At 39.8% G+C, this 21706-nt stretch overlaps 2 protein-coding genes across 2 annotated transcripts in view; one reads left to right on the forward strand and one right to left on the reverse strand.

The window, feature by feature from the left end:
- Window positions 1–20524, forward strand: part of LOC128643872 (glycine receptor subunit beta-like) — a gene marked incomplete at its 5' end in the record, with an annotated part of 191207 nt that extends 170683 nt beyond the window's left edge. Inside the window, 2 exons of the mRNA XM_053696644.1 lie at window positions 1191–1483; window positions 20501–20524. Coding sequence (XP_053552619.1) covers window positions 1191–1483; window positions 20501–20524 — 317 coding nt within the window. The remainder of the gene's footprint in view (window positions 1–1190; window positions 1484–20500) is intronic.
- A 69-nt stretch (window positions 20525–20593) lies between these two features.
- Window positions 20594–20908, reverse strand: LOC128643871 (centrosomal protein 20-like). Its single transcript, XM_053696643.1, has one exon. It carries the CDS (start codon window positions 20906–20908, stop codon window positions 20594–20596), a length of 315 nt encoding a protein of 104 aa, XP_053552618.1.
- Window positions 20909–21706: the final 798 nt, after the last annotated feature.

The raw sequence follows: 21706 nt of genomic DNA on the forward strand, positions 1-21706 counted from the left end.
TCGCATTTGTATCCATCTAATTAATTTATGTTTACTTCATTTTTCATTCTCAGATTACTGTTATGATATCATTCCTTATGTAAAATACCCTTCATGTGTATATGTTTAAACATACGGATCATCATACCATCATGCCAGAAAAATGCGTCATCTCATGACCATCTGTGAAAAAGACAGGTGACACTAATTTGTAAGATTTGTATTATCAATTATGGTGTTGTTTAGCATTAACTTTTTTTCTCCCTTTTTCTTTTTAAATAGATATTTAGTGTGGACAGGTATGAAGTTAAAATTGATAAGGGGGTCTGGCTTTTATAGGGTTAAAAGAAGTGGGGTTTTTGCATTTACAAGGTTTATAGTGTGTTGAATTTAGAGTTTATTAACCTGGGAGTGTCCAGGGGATGAGAGGATACAGCTAATAAAGCAAACATATATGTACCAGTGTGGTGGATCCCACATACATATGAAAATATACATCATTACCCCTTCACAACTAGTAATCCAGTTTTATGTGGTTTACTAGTGGAGTTCAAGAAAGGTTAGTAAACCACCAATCAGAAATATGCTTTAGCCCATCTTCGGGCTGGTTGACTAATAGGAAAACACATCACTTATTAGTTAGCCAATTGTGTGTTACTTGAAAAAGCAGTAAGTCTGTCTAAGGGCATTGCTTACAGCTATTATTATTATACATTATCACATAGTGTTCAAAGCACAAAGCTTTGTGATCCAGTAAAATCAGTGCACAAGTGTACATGCACACTACTCCTTTATCAGGTGCACTACTGCAGCCATACTGTTTAAAAAAATTTTTTGAGTAGTTTGCACTGATCATATTTAATATAGGCCCATTTAACTTTCCAACTCATGTCATTTTACTTTAGTTTTTATTTCTACCAACAATGTTCTTTAAATACTAAAATCTCAATTTGAATATCAAACATTTGAATATAATGATTCTAAAACAAAACACACCAAATATAATACATAGCAAAATAGTATATATTTTTAAAATGGTAAAGCTACAATACAAATATTTAAATAATGAAAGCTTTTAAGAAATCCTGTGCATAGAAAGTGTCTTCTTATACATAGAGTATATGTATATTTTATAGTTATTTAATGTCTTCATTATTTCTTTGCATTTTGAATTTGCGTTATAGTAAGAATGTGTGTTTCTTCTTCTTTAGGTATATTTTCGGTTCTTAACTTGGCATCTGAGTGTACCACCCTTGCCCAGGAACTCCCAAAAGTATCATATGTGAAGGCCATAGATGTCTGGCTTATAACCTGCCTCCTCTTTGGTTTTGCTTCACTTGTTGAATATGCTGTTGTTCAGGTTCTTCTAAACAGTCCAAAGAGAATTGAAGCTGAAAAAGCCAAAATAGCCAAAACCGAGCAAGCAGACGGAAAGGGACCCAATGCTGCAAAGAAAAATACAGTCAATGGGACAGGGACACCGGTCCACATCAGCACTTTACAAGTAGGTATAAAAAGTATAAGTAAACTGGATACCAGATATGCCATGTTTTTACATTATTACCCACTCACCAGTTTCCTGATCCTTTCCTTCCTTTTTTTACACAATACATGAACATTCCTGCTGAGTGTGAAATATTTTTTAACATGTTAAAGGGATACTAAACCCAAATTTTTTTCTTTAATGATTATTTTTTTTATTTTTTTTTATTGAGAAACAATTGACAAACTTACAGGTACATGCAGGTAAGGCAATAACATAGAGAAATACTTCAGTTATTGATATATTACATAACAGAGGTAAGTTATTGCAAGATCACTCTAAATCAGTCTATATAAGGATACATGTACAATTATTTATAGTGTATAAAATACCAACATAGAACTGGATCAATCAAATCAAAAAGTTGAAATACAGCCTGCATAGCTTAAGTTTAAAATTTGTATTTTCTGTACCTGACCTGCAAAAGAAAAATAAAATCAGTATACTACAGAGCTCTCAGTTTTTCACCTCCATAATGCATAAAGGTCACTCTTGGGCCTTAACCATCAGTGAGATAAGAACCTTGGAGTTTAATATGGTATAATATATCTGCAGGTTATTATGATGAACAAATGTAGGTATATGTCCCCATCAAGCATGGGAAAATAACTAGTGGAATATTGTCCCCAAGTAATGAGCTAGGGCCTCTTGTGGACCTTTCAAAATCTTACTCTTGACCTAGAGGGGGACATCAGGGGAAACTAAACAGATAATGCTGCATGTTTTCTGTTCATGTTAAGCACTTATGTTATAAGCACAATATGTCTGTTAGCCACACTGTTAAGGCAAGCTATTGGGCTATGACTAGCTAAGTGCATAGGTGGGCATATATCCTTTTCACTATTTGTTGCATTAGGAAGGCAAGCAGCGGAGCTGTGGCTATCTAATTAAATCAGTAAACGTATATACGTATATCTGTACGCTGCACCAATAGGGCAAATAACTAAGCCATAACTAGCTAAGTGAATTAATGAGCAGACATCCTAAGATAAGTAGTAGGCTATCACTAGTTAAGTAAATAAGTGAACCTAGATTCTTGTGACTATTAGCTGCACTAGGGAGGCAAGTAGTGGAGCTATGGTTGTAAATGAGTAAGTAAACCAATATCCTTGTAACCGTAAACTGCATTAGTAGGGCTAAGTAAATTAATGTACAAATGTCCTTAAGTCTGATAGCTGCATCAACAGGGGAAGCAGTGTAGTTATAATTGACTAAATTAATAAGTAAGAAAATATCCTGATGTTTAGTAGCTACACTAGCAAGGGCAGCAGCAGGACAATAACTAGCTAACGGCTAGATTACAAGTTTTGCGTTATGAGGGGTGCGGTGCTAACTTGCAAGTTATTGTCACAGCTCACCTCCCTACAGCGCTGGTATTACAGGTTTACAAAAACTCGGCGTTAAAAGGCAAGAAGTGAGCGTAGAGCAAATTGAGCTCCATACCGCACTCCAATACCAGCACTGCTGAAAGCTGCGGTGAGCTGGTTTTACGTGCTCATGCACGATTTCCCCATAGACATCAATGGGGAGAGCCTAACACCTGCAAAAAAGCAGCGTAAAGCTCCCTAATGCAGCCCCATTGATTCCTATGGGGAAACACATTTTATGTTTACACCTAACACCCTAACATGAACCCCGAGTCTAAACACCCCTAATCTTACTCTAATTAACCCCTAATCTGCCGCCCCTGAAATCGCCGACACTTACATTATATTTATTAAACCCTAATCTGCAGCCCCCAACATCGCCGACACCTACATTATATTTATTAACCCCTAATCTGCCGTCCCCAACATCGCCGCCACTATACTAAATTTATTAACCCCTAAACCTAAGTCTAAACCTAACACCCCCTAACTTAAATATTATTAAAATAAATCTAAATAAAACCTACTATCATTAATTAAATAATACCTATTTAAAACTAAATACTTTCCTGTAAAATAAACCCTAAGATAGCTACAATTTAACTAATAGTTACATTGTATCTATCTTAGGTTTTATTTTTATTTCACAGGCAAGTTTGTATTTATTTTAACTAGGTAGACTAGTTAGTAAATAGTTATTAACTATTTACTAACTACCTAGTTAAAATAAATTCAAATTTACCTGTAAAATAAAACCTAACCTGAGTTACACTAACACCTAACTTTACATTACAATTAAATAAATTACATAAATTAAATACAATTACCTAAATTACAAAAAAAACAAACACTAATGGCTAGATTACGAGTTGTGCGTTAGGGTAAAAAAGCAGCGTTAAGAGGTCCTAACGCTGCTTTTTTACGCCCGCTGGTATTACGAGTATTGAAGGCTTAGGTGTACCACACACTTATTTGGCCTTACCACAAAACGACTTATGTAAACTTCGTAAAGTCTTTTTTCTATGGGACTTCCATAGGGCCGGTATTATGAGTCTGTCCTGGGAGGCCAAAAAGTGAGCGGTGCAGCCTACCCTGTCAAGATCCCTAACGCATTTAAAAGTCAGTAGTTAAGAGTTTTATGGTACAACGCCGTAACATAAAACTCATAACTAAAGTGCTAAAAAGTACACTAACACCCATAAACTACCTATTAACCCCTAACTATAGGCCAGTCAGTTTGACCTCAATTGCAGGGAAAGTAATGGAAACTCTTTTAAAGGAAAGACTTGTATTTTTCATTCAGACAAACAACTTAGAAGACAAAGGACAGCATGGTTTCACTGCTGGAAGATCATGCCTGACTAATCTAATTGAATTCTTTGACCATGTAACTAAAATAATAGACCAGGGAGGAGCCGTAGATGTTGCCTATCTAGACTTTAGCAAAGCATTTGACACCGTCCCACACAACAAACTTATTCACAAAATGTATTGCCTTGGTATAGATGCTAAGATTGTTAAGTGGGTAGAATGCTGGCTTAAAGATAGACGACAGAGGGTTTCAATTAATGGAGTACATTCAAATGAGGCATCAGTTACTAGTGGTGTTCCCCAAGGGTCAGTTCTTGGGCCTGTTCTGTTTAACATGTTCATAAGTGATATTGGAAGTGGGCTTAAGGGGAAGGTTTGCTTGTTTGCTGATGATACAAAAATTTGTAACAGAGTAGATGTTCCAGGAGAAGTTGATCAAATGAACTGTGATATTAATAAACTATAGGACTGGTCAAATAAATGGGATCTGAAATTTAATATTACCAAGAGCAAAATTATGCATATAGGATCCAAAACCCCAAAGGCCGATTATAGTCTCAATAATACATTACTGACTGTAATTAAAGAAGAAAGGGATTTGGGAATTATTATTTCAGATGATTTAAAATTTGGTACACAATGCCGCAGTGCAGCCAGCAAGGCCATTCAAATGCTTGGTTGCATTGGAAGAGGTTTTAGTAGCAGAAATAGCAAGGTTCCTATGCCACTTTAGAGATCATTAGTTAGACCAAATCTGGAATACTGTGTACAGTTCTGGAGATCATATCTTCAGAAAGATATAAATAAACTAGACGCTGTCCAAAGGAGGGCTACTAAAATGGTACATGGTCTAAAATGTAAAACGTACAAAGAAAGACTCTATGATCTAAATATGTATAGTTTAGAGGATAGAAGGGAAAGAGGTGACATGATAGAAACCTTCAAATATATGAAGGGATTTAATAAAATAGAAGCTGAAAGCATTTTTCACAAAAATCTAAAGTTAGAGGGTAACAGATTCAGGAGAAATTTGAGGAAGCATTTTTTTACAGAAAGGCTGGTGGATTCATAGAATGAACTTCCATTTGAGGTGGTAAACACAAAGACTGTAAAGGAATTTAAAAATGCCTGGGACATGCATAAGGCTATCCTAAGGAAAAGGTAACATGTAATATGGGTAGACTTGATGGGCCTTTTTGGTTCTTATCTACCGTCAAATTCTATGTTAAACCGAGGCCCTCCTACATCGCAAATACTAAAATAAAAATTTTAACCCCTAATCTACCGCTCCGGACACCGCCGCCACCTGCATTATATTTATTAACCCCTAATCTGCTGCCCCCAACATCGCCAACACCTACATTATATTTATTAACCCCTAATTTGCCACCCCAATGTCGCCGCCACCACCTACCTACACTTATTAACCCCTAATCTGCCGCCCCAACTTCGCTGACACTATAATAAACATATTAACCCCTAAACCGCCACTCCCACCTTGCAAACATTAGTTAAATAGTATTAACCCCTAATCTGCCATCCCTAACATCGCCGCCACCTACCTACATTTATTAACCACTAATCTGCTGGCCCAACGTCGCCGCCACTATATTAAAGTTATTAACCCCTAAACCTTAGTCTAACCCTAACACCCCCTGACTTAAATATAATTTAAATAAATCTAATTAAATATTCCTATCATTAACTAAATTATTCCTATTTAAAACTAAATACTTACCTGTAAAATAAACCCTATTATAGCTACAATATAACTAATAGTTACATTGTAGCTAGTTTAGGATTTATTTTTATTTTACAGGCAGGTTTGTATTTATTTTAACTAGGTAGAATAGTTATTAAATAGTTATTAACTATTTAATAACTACCTAGCTAAAATAAATACAAATTTACCTGTAAAATAAAACCTAACCTAAGTTTCAATAACACCTAACACTACACTATAATTAAATAAACTAAATTAAATACAATTACCTAAATTAAATTAAATTAGCTAAAGTACAACAAAAACCCACTAAATTACAGAAAATAATAAACAAATTTCAGAAATTTAAACTAATTACACCTAATCTAATAGCCCTATTAAAATAAAAAAAGCCCCCCCCAAAATAAAAATAAAAAACCCTAGTCTAAACTAAACTACCAATAGCCCTTAAAAGGGCCTTTTGCGGGGCATTGCCCCAAAGTAATCAGCTCTTTCCCTATTCTAAAAAATAAAACCCACCCAAAACACCCTTAAAAAAAACACTAACTCCCTGAAGATCGACTTACCGGGAGACGTCTTCATCCAAGCCAGGCGAAGTGGTCCTCCAGACGGGCAGAAGTCATCATCCAGACGGCATCTTCTATCTTCATTCTTCCGGCGCAGAGCGGGTCCATCTTCAAGACATCTAGATTTATTTAAATTATTTTTAAGTTAGGGGGTGTTAGGGTTAGGGTTAGACTTAGGTTTAGGGGTTAATAAATTTAGTATAGTGGCGGCGACGTTGGGGGCGGCAGGTTAGGGGTTAATAATATTTAACTAGTGTTTGTGATGCGGGAGTGCGGCGGTTTAGGGGTTAATATGTTTAATATAATGGCGGCAATGTCCGGAGTGGCAGATTGGGGGTTAATAATTTTATGGAAGTCCCATTGAAAAAGGACTTTTTGAAAGCTGCGGTAATTATGTTGCGCTAAGGCCAAAAAAGTGTGCGGTGCCCCTAAACCTGCAAGACTCGTAATACAAGCCTTAGTGAAAAAGAGCCTTAACGCTGCTTTTTCACTTACACCGCAAAACTCGTAATCAGCCGTAAGTAATGAAATGATCAAATATCCTTGTGTCCGGTAGTTGGATTAGTAAGGCCAATAACAAAGCTAAAACTAGCTAGATATAGGAACAGCCAGATATCTTTGTGTTCACTGGTAGCAAGGGTGAGAAAAACAACAGTTCCGTGTTTAGTTAAATAAATGTGTAAACGGATATTGCTATGCTTATTATCTGTACAGAGATGACAATCTTCCATGTTACAACTAAATGGAAAAAAAAATAAGCAAATGTCTAAGTCTAACAAAACTAATAAGTAAACAGATATTATCATGCCTATAAGGCATTCTATATATTATACTGATGCTTTCAACAGAGGTAAACAATTTAAATCAGCTACTTAAGGTATACTCTGCAATAGTACAGATAGCTTGCTAAATATTCCTTGCTATACCCCCTAGAATACTACAATAATAATATAATAGTGGGGGGATGACTCATATTACCTTTGTCTACACATACTGAACTCGGGGGATACTTCAGAGAGGTACAGCCAACATAATGCCTTATAACTACAATATCAGACAAAAAGTTGGTAGGTTTAGAGTGTCAAACCAGCATTACAACCATATAGGGACTTCTTGTTTAAGACACAATTTGCTAGATTTTTTACCCCGCTCCAATCCGAAAGTGTACAATGACCTCTGTATAAGGTATGTAGGAGAGCCCAGATGCATGTTTTCGCAATCCACTCCAGCTGCCATTGGGTTTTCGGTGAGCCACAAGTCTTGAGCACAATCTCTTAAGTCAGTAGAATTAAGGTATTGTAGAAGTCCAGAGGAGAGTTTAATGTTGCATCTCTTAGCGATACAAAGGACATTCCCGATGAGTCCCCCTACTTTGGTTCATCAGGTAGGTCCAGAGCCCGCTCAGGGAGACCGGCCACTCCCCCCCAAGCAAGCGATAAGCACACTGTGGATCTATCTGAGTGCCCCACGAAGGAGGTGACAATCATGGGAAAACTTCCTCTGGGTCGTTGGGACTGAGAAGCTGGGTTCTGTACATTGGAAAGTGGTTCCTGCAGTTCCAGTTTGCAGACATCTGTTGATCGGTGCCTGACTGTGATTGCGCTATGTTCCTCCGAGCGCTTGACAGTGTGCTCCCATATATGGTCACTAGTGTTGCATATGCAAGGACTCACTTATTTTTCTTGGTGCGCCATAAGCTTGTCAATCCTGCCACAAAATTCTAATTCAAAGTCCTCCAGTATTATCTTCAGTGCCCTGCAGAGCCCCTCCATATCTATAATCAACAGAGGTGTATGGCCAACTTATAAACCTTTGCATTAAGGGTTTGTAGCGGTAATAGTATCTGCATACTTAATGATCCAGAGGCCTGGGAGGGGGGATACCTGCAGCAACCCCAGCCACGCTATTATCTATCCAAGAATCAGTGATGGTCTAGTTAGCGAAAGCCGTGCTTTGCTTACTTGGAGATCATAGGTCAGGGTGTCGTTCATCCGCTCCTAAACTTCTGACAGAGTATGTAGACGATTTTTGGTTTCCAAATATGAAAGTCATATGGCTAGATTACGAGTTGTGCGTTTAAGTAAAAAAGCAGCGCTAACAGGTCCTAACGCTGCTTTTTTTACACCCGCTGGTATTACGAGTCTTGCAGGTTTAGGGGCACCGCACACTTCTTTGGCCTTACCGCAAAACGACTTACGTAAACTTTGTAAACACTTTTTTTCTATGGGACTTCCATAGCGCCGGTATTACGAGTCTGTCCTGGGAGGCCAAAAAGTGAGCGGTACACCCTCTACCTCCAAGATCCCTAACACATTCTAAAGTCAGTAGTTATGAGTTTTACACTACAATGCCGTAGCATAAAACTCATAACTAAAGTGCTAAAAAGTACACTAACACCAATAAACTACCTATTAACCCCAAAACCGAGGCCCTCCTGCATCGGACATACTAAAATAAATGTTTTAACCCCTAATCTGCCGCTCCGGACATCGCCGCCACTATAATAAACATATTAAGCCCTAAACCGCCGCACTCCCGCTTCACAAACACTAGTTAAATAATATTAACCCCTAATCTGCTATCTCTAACATCGCCGCCACCTACCTACATTTATTAACCCTAATCTGCCGTCCCCAACGTTGCCACCACATATTAACCCCTTAATGACCACAGCACTTTTCCATTTTCTGTCCATTTGGGACCCAAGGCTATTTTTACATTTTGCGGTGTTTGTGTTGAGCTGTAATTTTCCTCTTACTCTTTTACTGTACCCACACATATTATATACACGTTTTTCTCGCCATTAAATGGACTTTATAAAGATACCATTATTTTCATCATATCTTATAATTTTACTATAAAAAAAATTATAAAAATATGAGGAAAAAATGGAAAAAAACATACTTTTTCTAACTTTGACCCCCAAAATCTGTTACACATCTACAACCACCAAAAAACACCCATGGTAAATAGTTTCTAAATTTTGTCCAGAGTTTAGAAATACCCAATGTTTTACATGTTCTTTGCTTTTTTTGCAAGTTATAGGGCCATAAATACAAGTAGCACTTTGCTATTTCCAAACCACTTTTTTTTTTTTTTTTAAATTAGCGCTAGTTACATTGGAACACTGATATCTTTCAGGAATCTCTGAATATCCCATGACATGTATATATATATTTTTAGAAGACATCCCAAAGTATTGATCTAGGCCAATTTTGGTATATTTCATACCACCATTTCACCGCCAAATGCGATCAAATAAAAAAAAAAGTTCACTTTTTCACATTTTTTTTTACAAACTTTAGGTTTCTCACTGAAATTATTTACAAACAGCTTGTGCAATTATGGCATAAATGGTTGTAAATTTTTCTCTGGGATCCCCTTTGTTCAGAAATAGCAGACATATATGGCTTTGGAGTAGCTTTTTAGTAATTAGAAGGCCGCAAAAGGCCATTGCGCAGCACATGTGTATTATGCCCAGCAGTGAAGGGGTTAATTAGGGAGCATGTAGGGAGCTTTTTGGGGTAATTTTAGCTTTAGTGTAATGTAATAGACAACCCAAAGTATTGATCTAGGCCCATTTTGGTATTTGGCCAAATGCGATAAAATAAAAAAAAAACGTTAAATGTTTCCAAATTTTAGGTTTCTCACTGAAATCATTTATAAACAGCTTGTGTAATTATGACACAAATTGTAGTAAATGCTTCTCTGGGATCCCCTTTGTTCAGAAATAGCAGACATATATGGCTTTGGCGTTGCTTTTTGGTATTTAGAAGGCCGCTAAATACATGTGTATTATGGCTAGCAGTGAAGGGGTTAATTAGGTAGCTTGTAGGGTTAATTTTAGCTTTAGTGTAGAGATCAGCCTCCCACCTGACACATCACCCCCTCCTGATCCCTCCCAAACAGCTCTCTTACCTCCCCCACCCCACAATTGTCCCCACCATCTTAAGTACTGGCAGAAAGTTTGCCAGTACTAAAATAAAGGCATCCTTTTTTTCTTTTTTTTCCCCCTTTGCATATTTACAATATGCTGCTGTGTAGGACCCCACCTTAGCCCCCAAACCTCCCTGCCGCCCCCCCCCCAACAGCTGTGTAGGACCCCACCCCCCAACAGCTCTCTAACCTCCCCCTCTACCATCTTGGCAGCCATCTTGGGTACTGGAAGTTTAGAATATATGTCTCTTTTTTATTTGTTATTTTATTTTTTTCTGTAGTGTAGCCCAAGACCAACCCCCAGATCGTTTAGATTACTTTTTTGGGGCATTTCTTCCCCCCCCCCCTTATTCCCACTTATACTTGATAATTTCTGTAGTGTAGCGGTAGCCACCCGAAACCCCCCCCCCCCGTGCATGCGCGCGTCCGTGCGCACGCCCGACTGTCCCGCCCCTGAATAAATGACATACAATTAGCTAAAGTAAAAAAAAAACCACTAAATTACAGAAAATAATAAACAAATTACAAGATATTTAAACCAATTACACCTAATCTAATAGCCCTATAAAAAAAAACCTAGCCTAAACTAAACTACCAATAGCCCTTAAAAGGGCCTTTTGTGGGGCATTGCCCCAAAGTAATCAGCTCTTTTACCTGTAAAAAGAAATACAAACAACCCCCCCAACAGTAAAACCCACCACCCCACACAACGAACCCCCCAAATAAAATACTAACTAAAAAAACCTAAGCTCCCCATTGCCCTGAAAGGGCATTTGGGATGGGCATTGCCCTTAAAAGGGGAGTTAGCTCTATTGCAGGCCCAAACCCTAACCTAAAAATAAAACCCACCCAATACACCCTTAAAATAATCCTAACACTAACTCCTTGAAGATTGACTTACTGTTCTGAAGACCGGACATCCATCTTCAAGGAAGCGGCAGAAGTCTTCATCCAAGCCGGGCGAAGTGGTCCTCCAGACGGGCAGAAGTCTTCAGACATCCAACGCGGAGCATCCTCTTCATCCAGAGTCTTCTTACTGTATGAGGTACCTTTAAGTAACGTCATCCAAGATGGCGTCCCTTAGATTCCGATTGGCTGATAGAATTCTATCAGCCAATCGGAATTAATGTACAAAAAATCCTATTGGCTGATGCAGTCAGCCAATAGGATTGAAGTTCAATCCTATTGGCTGATCCACTCAACCAATAGGATTGAGCTTGCATTCTATTGGCTTATTGGAACAGCCAATAGAGTGTGAGGGGATAGTCTACACCAGAATTTTTATTGTTTTAAAAGATAGATAATCCCTTTATTACCCATTCCCTAGTTTTGCATAACCAACACAGTTATAATAATATACTTTTAACCTCTGTGATTATCTTGTATCTAAGCCTTTGCAAACTGCCCCTTTTTTCAGTTCTTTTGTCAGACTTGCAGTCTAGCCAATCAGTGCCTGCTCCCAGATAACTTCAAATGCACAAGCACAGTGTTATCTATATGAAATATGTGAACTAACACCCTCTAGTGGTGAAAAACTGTTAAAAATGCAATCTGTAAGAGGTGGGCTTCAAGGTCTAAGAAATTAGCATATGAACCTCCTAGGGTTAAGCTTTCAACTAAGAATACCAAGAGAACAAAGCAAAATTGGTGATAAAAGTAAATTGGAAAATTGTTTAAAATTACATGCTCTATCTGAATCATGAAAGTTTATTTTGGCATAGACTGTCCCTTTAATCCTATTGGCTGATTGCATCAGCCAATATGATTTTTTCTACCTTAATTCCGATTGGCTGATAGAATTCTATCAGCCAATCGGAATCTAAGGGACGCCATCTTGGATGATGTCACTTAAAGGTACCTTCATTCATTAAGAAGACTCCGGATGAAGAGGATGCTCTGCGTCGGATATCTTGAAGATGGACCCCCTCCGCGTCGGATGGATGAAGATTGAAGATGCCATCTGGATGAAGACTTCTGCCCGTCTGGAGTACCACTTCGCCCGGCTAGGATGAAGACTTCTCCCGGCTTCGTTGAGGACTTCAGCCTGGTTGGATGAAGACTTCTGCTGCTTCCTTGAGGATAGATGTCCGGTCTTCAGAACAGTAAGTCGATCTTCAGGGAGTTAGTGTTAGGTTTTTTTAAGGGTGTATTGGGTGAGTTTTATTTTTAGGTTAGGGTTTTGGGCCTGCAATAGAGCTAACTGCCCTTTTAAGGGCAATGCCCATCCAAAATGCCCTTTTCAGGGCAATGAGGAGCTTAGGTTTTTTAAGTTAGTATTTTATTTTGGGGGTTGGTTGTGTGGGTGGTGGGTTTTACTGTTGGGGGGGTTGGTTATGTATTTTATTTTTTTACAGGTACAAGAGCTGATTACTTTGGGGCAATGCCCCGCAAAAAGGCCCTTTTAAGGGCTATTGATCGTTTTAGTTTAGGCTAGGGTTTTGGTTTTTTTGATAGGGCTATTAGTTAGGTGTAATTAGTTTAAATATCTTGTAATTTGTTTATTATTTTCTGTAATTTAGTGTTTGTTTGTATTTCTCTTACATTGGTGTATCCGGTCCACGGCTTCATCCTTACATGGTGGATATTCTCCATCCTACAGGAAGTGGCAAAGAGAGCACACAGCAGAGCTGTCCATATAGATCCCCTCAGGCTCCGCCCCCCCAGTCATTCTCTTTGCCGCTCTAACAAGTAGCATCTCCATGGGAGGGTAAAGAGTTTGTGGTGTTAGATTTGTAGTTTTTATCTCTTCAATCAAAAGTTTGTTATTTTAAAATAGTGCCGGTTTGTACTATTTACTCTGAGGCAGAAAAAGATGAAGATTTCTGCTGAGAGGAATATGATTTTAGCACCCATAACTAAAATCCATTGCTGTTCCCACGCAGGACTGTTGAGTACCGGAGAACATCAGTTGAGGGGAACAGTGTGCAGGCTTAACTGCTTCAGGTATGATCAGTCATTTTTTCTAACAAGACCTAGTAATGCTAGAAGACTGACAGGAATCCCCATGAGGGAAGGTAATCCATTTTCTGAGACTCAGTATAGAAGGATGGCTTAGGATTAGGGCTTAAATACTGGTTGACACTGTTTTGGGCTAAATCGTTTGCTTATTAGCATGATTTTATATTGAATCTAGTGTTTTTTAAACTTATAAAACACTTTCTGGGGTTTTTTATTTCGCCTGGCATATTGTTAGACACCTAACCTATCTCAGAAGGCCCCATCACTCCGGAATGAAGTGGGAGGGGGCCTCATTTTCTTTCCTTATTGCCCAAACCGGTTGCCTGCTTCTTTTAGCTCCGGTTTGGGCAATAAGGGGTTAATTGATTTGAAAATTTGTGTGCAATCATTTCAAAGCATCAGGATAATGTGGTGACAATTTCATTAAGATCGGATGTTTTTTTGATGTTTTGGTAAAAAAAGTGTGTGCTTTTATTATTTAAAGACACAGTAACGTTTTTTTCAAAAAGTGTTTTTTATTGCATTGTAGTGCTGTCTAAGTCTGTCAAACATGTCTGAGCCTTCAGATAGACCTTGTTCTTTGTGTTTAAAAGCCATGGCGGTACCCCCATTGCATTTATGTTTAAAGTGTGCTATAGCGTCTAAACATTTTAAGGACCATGCAGTGACACTTAAAACTGTAGCCCTAGATGATTCTTTAGCAGAAGAAATTGAGGATAGTACTCTTTCCTCTCCTCTTGTGTCGACACCAGTTATGCCCGCGCAAGCGATGCCCAGTACCTCTAGCGCATCGATCCCTGTTACCTTACAACAATTGGCAGCAGTAATGGATAATTCTCTTGCAGCATTTTAATCCAAACTGCCACCATTTCCAAGGAAGCGCGATAGCTCAGTTTTAAATACAGAAAATGAGCAATCAGAAGCGCAGGATAATTTATCTGTAGTACCCTCACAACAATCTGAGTTGGCGGTAAGGGATGGCCTGTCTGAGGGAGAAATTTCTGACTCAGGAAAAGTTTCTCAGCAGGCAGAGCCAGATACCATAGCGTTTAAATTTAAGCTAGAACACCTCCGCGTCCTGCTTAAGGAGGTCTTAGCTACGCTAGATGATTGTGACCCCTTGGTGGTCCCAGAAAAATTGTGTAAAATGGACAAATTCTTAGAGGTCCCGGTACACACTGAGGCGTTTCCGATCCCTAAGAGGGTGGCGGATATTGTGACTAGGGAGTGGGAGAGACCAGGTGTACCCTTCGTTCCAACTCCTATTTTTAAGAAAATGTTCCCTATAATTGACCCTAGACGGGACACGTGGCAAACGGTCCCTAAGGTTGAGGGGGCAGTTTCTACACTAGCCAAGCGCACGACTATACCAATAGAAGACAGTTGCGCTTTCAAAGATCCTATGGATAAAAAATTAGAAGGTTTACTTAAGAGAATATTTGTTCAACAAGGTTTCCTTCTTCAACCAATTTCTTGCATTATTCCTGTAACCACTGCAGCGGCTTTTTGGTTTGAGGAACTGGAAAACTAGCTCCAGAAGGAGACGTCTTATGACGAAGTCATGGATAGAATTCACGCCCTGAAATTGGCTAATTCTTTCATCACAGATGCCGCTTTACAGTTAGCTAAATTAGCGGCGAAAAATTCTGGTTTTGCCATCGTGGCGCGCAGAGCGCTTTGGCTAAAATCATGGTCGGCGGATGTGTCGTCCAAAACAAAATTGCTTAATGTTCCTTTCAAGGGTAAGACCCTATTCGGGCCAGAGTTGAAAGAGATTATTTCAGATATCACTGGGAGAAAGGGCCATGCCCTTCCACAAAATAGAACGGAACGGACCTGCTTCAACCTCTACAGCCGCTAAGCAAGAGGGTAACGCTTCCCAGCCCAAGCCAACATGGAAACCTTTGCAGGGCTGGAACAAGGGTAAACAGGCCAAGAAGCCTGCTGCTGCTACCAAGACAGCATGAAAGGGTAGCCCCCGATCCGGGACCGGATCTAGTAGGGGGCAGACTTTCTCTCTTTGCTCAGGCTTGGGCAAGAGATGTTCTAGATCCCTGGGCACTAGAAATTGTTGCTCAGGGGTACCTTCTAGAATTCAAGGACTCTCCTCCAAGGGGAGGGTTCCACATTTCTCGATTGTCTTTATACCAGACAAAGAGACAGGCGTTCTTACGCTGCGTAGAAGATCTTCTAAAGATGGGAGTGATACACCCAGTTCCAACTGCAGATCAAGGACTGGGTTTTTACTCAAACCTGTTTGTAGTTCCCAAAAAGGAAGGAACTTTCAGGCCAATCCTGGATTTAAAAATCCTAAACAAATTCCTCAGAGTTCCATCATTCAAGGTGGAAACCATTCGGACAATCTTACCGATGATCCAGGAAGGTCAATATATGACTACCGTGGATTTAAAGGATGCGTACCTGCATATTCCTATCCACAAAGATCACCATCAGTTCCTAAGGTTCGCCTTTATGGACAAGCATTACCAGTTCGTGGCTCTTCCCTTCGGGTTGGCCACTGCTCCCAGAATTTTTACAAAGGTGCTGGGGTCCCTTCTAGCGGTGCTAAGACCGCGGGGCATTGCAGTAGCACCTTACCTAGACGATATCTTAATACAAGCGTCGTCTTTTCACAGAGCAAAGGCTCATACGGAAATTGTTCTGGCCTTTCTAAGGTCTCACGGGTGGAAGGTGAACGTAGAAAAAAGTTCTCTGTCCCCGTTCACAAGGGTTCCCTTCCTGGGAACAATAATAGACTCGGTAGAAATGAAAATCTTTCTGACGGAGGTCAGGAAGTCAAAACTTTCGAATACTTGTCGAGTTCTTCATGCCATTCCTCAGCCTTCTGTGGCTCAGTGCATGGAGGTAATCGGTCTAATGGTTGCGGCAATGGACGTAGTCCCTTTTGCCAGAATTCATTTGAGACCACTGCAACTGTGCATGCTCAAACAGTGGAATGGGGATTATGCAGATTTGTCTCCCCAGATACAAATAGACCAGAAAACCAGAGACTCGCTCCTCTGGTGGTTGTCTCAGGATCACCTGTCTCAGGGAATGAGTTTCCGCAGACCGGAGTGGATCATTGTCACGACCGACGCCAGTCTCTTAAGCTGGGGCGCGGTCTGGGACTCCCTGAAAGCTCAGGGTCTATGGTCTCAGGAAGAATCTCTTCTCCCGATAAACATTTTGGAACTGAGAGCGATATTCAATGCACTCCAGGCCTGGCCTCAGCTAGCGGAGGCCAAATTCATCAGATTTCAGTCAGACAACATCACGACTGTAGCGTACATCAATCATCAGGGAGGAACAAAGAGTTCCCTGGCGATGAGGGAGGTATCCAAGATTATCAAATGGGTGGAGGATCACTCCTGCCATCTATCTGCAATTCACATCCCAGGAGTAGACAACTGGGAGGCGGATTACCTGAGTCGGCAGACTTTCCATCCGGGGGAGTGGGAACTCCACCAGGAGATTTTTGCTCAACTAACCCATCTATGGGGCATTCCAGAACTGGATCTGATGGCGTCCCGCCAGAACTCCAAAGTTCCCCGTTATGGGTCCAGGGATCCCAAGGCGACATTGATAGATGCTTTAGTGGCTCCTTGGTCATTCAATCTGGCTTATGTCTTTCCACCGTTTCCTCTTCTCCCTCGGCTAGTAGCCAGAATCAAACAGGAGAAGGCTTCGGTAATTCTGATAGCTCCTGCGTGGCCACGCAGGATTTGGTATGCAGACCTGGTGGATATGTCATCGGCTCCACCATGGAAGCTACCTTTGAGGCAGGACCTTCTAATCCAAGGTCCATTCAAGCATCCAAACCTAGTTTCTCTGCAACTGACTGCTTGGAGATTGAACGCTTAATTCTAGCTAAGCGTGGGTTCTCTGAATCAGTTATAGATACTCTGATACAGGCTAGAATGCCTGTTACTAGGAAAATTTACCATAAGATATGGCGAAAATATCTTGGTTGGTGCGAATCCAATGGCTACTCGTGGAGTAAGGTTAGGATTCCAAGGATATTGTCTTTTCTCCAAGAAGGATTGGAGAAAGGGCTGTCAGCTAGTTCCTTAAAAGGACAGATATCTGCTCTGTCTATTTTGTTACACAAGCGTCTGGCAGCTGTGCCAGATGTTCAGGCGTTTGTACAGGCCCTAGTTAGAATCAAGCCTGTCTACAGACCTGTGGCTCCTCCATGGAGTCTAAATTTAGTTCTTTCAGTTCTTCAAGGGGTTCCGTTTGAACCTCTACATTCCATAGATATTAAGTTACTATCTTGGAAAGTTTTGTTTTTGGTAGCTATTTCTTCTGCTCGAAGAGTTTCTGAATTATCTGCTTTGCAGTGTAATTCACCCTATCTGGTGTTCCATACAGATAAGGTTGTTTTGCGTACCAAACCTGGTTTTCTTCCAAAAGTGGTTTCCAATAAGAATATTAACCTGGAAATAGTTGTTCCTTCTTTGTGTCCTAATCCAGTTTCTAAGAAGGAACGTCTGTTACACAATCTTGATGTGGTTCGTGCTTTAAAATTCTATCTAAAAGCAACAAAAGATTTCCGACAAACATCATCCTTGTTTGTTGTCTATTCTGGCAAGAGGAGAGGTCAAAAAGCGACTGCTACCTCTCTTTCTGGCTGAAAAGCATCATCCGATTGGCTTATGAGACTGCTGGAAGGCAGCCTCCTGAACAAATTACAGCTCATTCCACTAGAGCTGTGGCTTCCACATGGGCTTTCAAGAATGAGGCTTCTGTTGAACAGATTTGTAAGGCAGCGACTTGGTCTTCACTGCATACATTTGCCAAATTTTACAAATTCGATACTTTTGCTTCTTCGGAGGCTATTTTTGGGAGAAAGGTTTTACAAGCAGTGGTGCCTTCCGTTTAGGTTACCTGACTTGTTCCCTCCCTTCATCCGTGTCCTATTGCTTTGGTATTGGTTCCCACAAGTAATGATGAAGCCGTGGACCGGATACACCAATGTAAGAGAAAACAGAATTTATGCTTGCCTGATAAATTTCTTTCTCTTACGGTGTATCCGGTCCACGGCCCGCCCTGGCAATTAAGTCAGGTTTAAGTTTATTTTTGTAAAACTACAGTCACCACTGTACAGTCTCCTTTTTCTCCTAACCGTCGGTCGAATGACGGGGGGGGCGGAGCCTGAGGGGAGCTATATGGACAGCTCTGCTGTGTGCTCTCTTTGCCACTTCCTGTAGGGATTGAGAATATCCCACAAGTAAGGATGAAGCCGTGGACCAGATACACCGTAAGAGAAAGAAATTTATCAGGTAAGCATAAATTCTGTTTTTGTACTTTAGCTAATTGTATATTATTTATTTAATTGTATTTAATTTAGGTAAGTTATTTGATTGTAGTGTAGTGTTAGGTGTTAATGTAACTTAGGTTAGGTTTTATTTTACAGGTACTTTTGTATTTATTTTAGCTAGGTAGTTATTAAATAGTTAATAACTACAGGTATACCCCGCTCATACAGCGGGTTAGGGACCGGAGCCCCGCTGTAAAGTGAAAACCGCCTTAAAGTGAAACAAGGCAGTTTTAGCTTTCTTTTCAGTGTTTAAAATCCTGAAAACATGTTTCAACTAACATATATTAGGGGTGCAATAGCGCTATGTTTAGTTTAGCACTAGCACAGCAAGTATTCAATTAGTATTCAATAAATACTGTACCTGTAAAATTGTGACAATTACTGTAGTAAAATTTGCCAGACTATAGCACTGAGACACAGATTGCACTGCAATGCTATAAACAGAGTGAACTAAGCATAACAAAATGGTGCCAGTAACTTTTCTTGCAATCTCACGATGATTACAGCACTGTTTCAAAATCGTTGGAGGTTGAACTTCAGCTCCACAAAGCGCTGTATTAGCGAATCGCTGTAAAGTGAAGCGCTGTAAAGTGAGGTATACCTGTATTTAGTAACTAATCTACCTAGTTAAAATAAATACAAACTTGCCTGTAAAATAAAAATAAACCCTAAGATAGCTACAATGTAACTATTATATTATAGCTAGCTTAGGGTTTATTTTATAGGTATTTAGTTTTAAATAGGAATTATTTAGGTAATAATATTAATTTTTTATTTAGAATTATTGTAATTATATTTAAATTAGGGGGTTGCAGATTAGGGGTTAATAAATGTAGGTAGGTGGTGGCGATGTTAGGGACGGCATATTAGGGGTTAATAATATTTAACTAATGTTTGCGAGGCGGGAGTGCGGCGGTTTAGGGGTTAATATGTTTATTATAGTGGTGGCGACATTGGGGGCGGCAGATTAGGGGTTAATAAGTGTAGTTAGGTTGCGGCGACATTGGGGGAGGGAGATTAGGGGTTAATAAATATAATGTAGGTGTCGGCAATGTTGGGGGCAGCAGATTAGGGATTAATAAGTATAATGTAGGTGGAGGCGATGTTTGGAGCGACAGATTAGGGGTTAATAAGAATAATGTAGGTGGCGACGATGTCAGAGGCAGCAGATTAGGGGTTAATAAGTGTAAGATTAGGGGTGTTTAGACTCGGGGTTCATGTTAGGGTCTTAAGGTGTAAACATAACTTTAGTTTCCCCATAGGAATCAATGGGGCTACGTTACTGAGTTTTACGCTTCCTTTTTGCAGGTGTTAGACTTTTTCTCAGCCAGCTCTCCCCGTTGATCCCTATGTGGAAATCGTGCACGAGCACGTACGACCAGCTCACCGCTGACTTAAGCAGCGCTGGTATTGAAGTGCGGTATGGAGTTCAATTTTGCTCAACGCTCAATTCTTGCTTTTTAACGCAGGGTTTGTAAAAACCTGTAATACCAGCGCTGTAGGTAAGTGAGCGGTGAGAAAAAACTATATAGCTCCTAACGCAAAACTCGTAATCTGGCCGATAGTAAGTTAGCTCTTCTTGTTTGTAGCTAAAAAACAAGTTTTAATGAAATATAAGCAGGAGCTGCACTGAGATACGCCCCTGCCGCTCCAAGCATAGGCTCTGCCCCACTGCACTTCTTTTTAACATGATCTGAAATGCTCATAATTTCAGAATGCAATTACAGAAAAAGGGGACATATATATATGATTTATTATTTTATATTACCATCTCATAGTCTTTAATGTCCATTAAAGATATATGAAGGTGTTACATTATGAGTTTAATACTTCTATGCAAACTACCAAGGTGATTCATCCAACAGAGCTCTTATGCTTGGCAGTTTGTCCTTACACTGGCTGGGCATTTGAGTCCTCTGCAATATTAAGTTCTCTGGCGATAAATGAACGATCCAGTGGAATTTCCAAGAGACCAGTTTCTGCAGTTAGGACACACGCTGAGTATTTGTACTTGTTGAACTCCAAATACTTCCTGATCAACTCATTAATGAGCAGGTTTTCCTGGGATAGGGCTGGTTTTGGCTCATTCTTATCATCCAAAGCTTCAAACACCTCTGCTTGAACCAATGCTTTCAGCTGTCCTAATACTCTTCTCTTTTCCAGCGTATCCTTTAGAACAGCTTTCAGATATGTCAAAGTCACCATAATTATGGTTGGCAAAGCAACGGGTGACAGGTCACAACCGCTAAGAGCACAACACGCATATCCGGAATGCAGAAGGAAACAAAGGAGTCTAGCTACTGCGAGCATGCAATTTTAAGCAACTTTCTAATTTACTCCTATTATCATTTTTTCTTCTTCTCTTGCTATCTTTATTTAAAAAGCAGGAATGGAAAACTTAGGATCCGGACCATTTTAGATTCAGCACCCTGGATAGTGCTTGCTTATTGGTGGCTACATTTTATATTGCAACCTTAAATATTTTAATGTCCGTTTAATAAAGCCCTGCCTTTGTGTGCTTGTATGAGCTCTGAACCAAATTTCACTTAATTTCAGTTTTCTTAAATATTTGTGTGAGTAGAGTTAATATCATTTTCTTTCACTGTGACAACTGGCAATTTCTTTTCTTTTCTTTTCCACTCTAATTGTTTAAGAGATGATCCACTTCTATTTTAGGCAGTTATGGCAGCATTATTTCCACAAGTCCATGAAATAATAATAGGAACTGTAGAAACTTCTTAAATAAAAGCAAATATACTTCAGATAGGAAACATGGTAGAAGACTGCAGTGTTGTTTTTTATTTGTGAAATTCAAATGGTTTATTAATATTGTTAAAGGTCTTGACCCTTTTTAGAATCATGATAGAGCTTTCTCCAACATTGGTGTGTCCGGTCCACGGCGTCATCCTTACTTGTGGGATATTCTCTTCCCCAACAGGAAATGGCAAAGAGTCCCAGCAAAGCTGGTCACATGATCCCTCCTAGGCTCCGCCCACCCAGTCA

The sequence above is a fragment of the Bombina bombina genome, unplaced genomic scaffold (assembly GCF_027579735.1).
Source record: "Bombina bombina isolate aBomBom1 unplaced genomic scaffold, aBomBom1.pri scaffold_701, whole genome shotgun sequence".
Lineage (NCBI taxonomy): Eukaryota > Metazoa > Chordata > Amphibia > Anura > Bombinatoridae > Bombina > Bombina bombina.

What these genes read in the sequence shown, in the direction of transcription:
- LOC128643871 (XM_053696643.1), bottom strand. Translation starts at nt 20,908, where the DNA reads ATGGTGACTTTGACATATCTGAAAGCTGTTCTAAAGGATACGCTGGAA.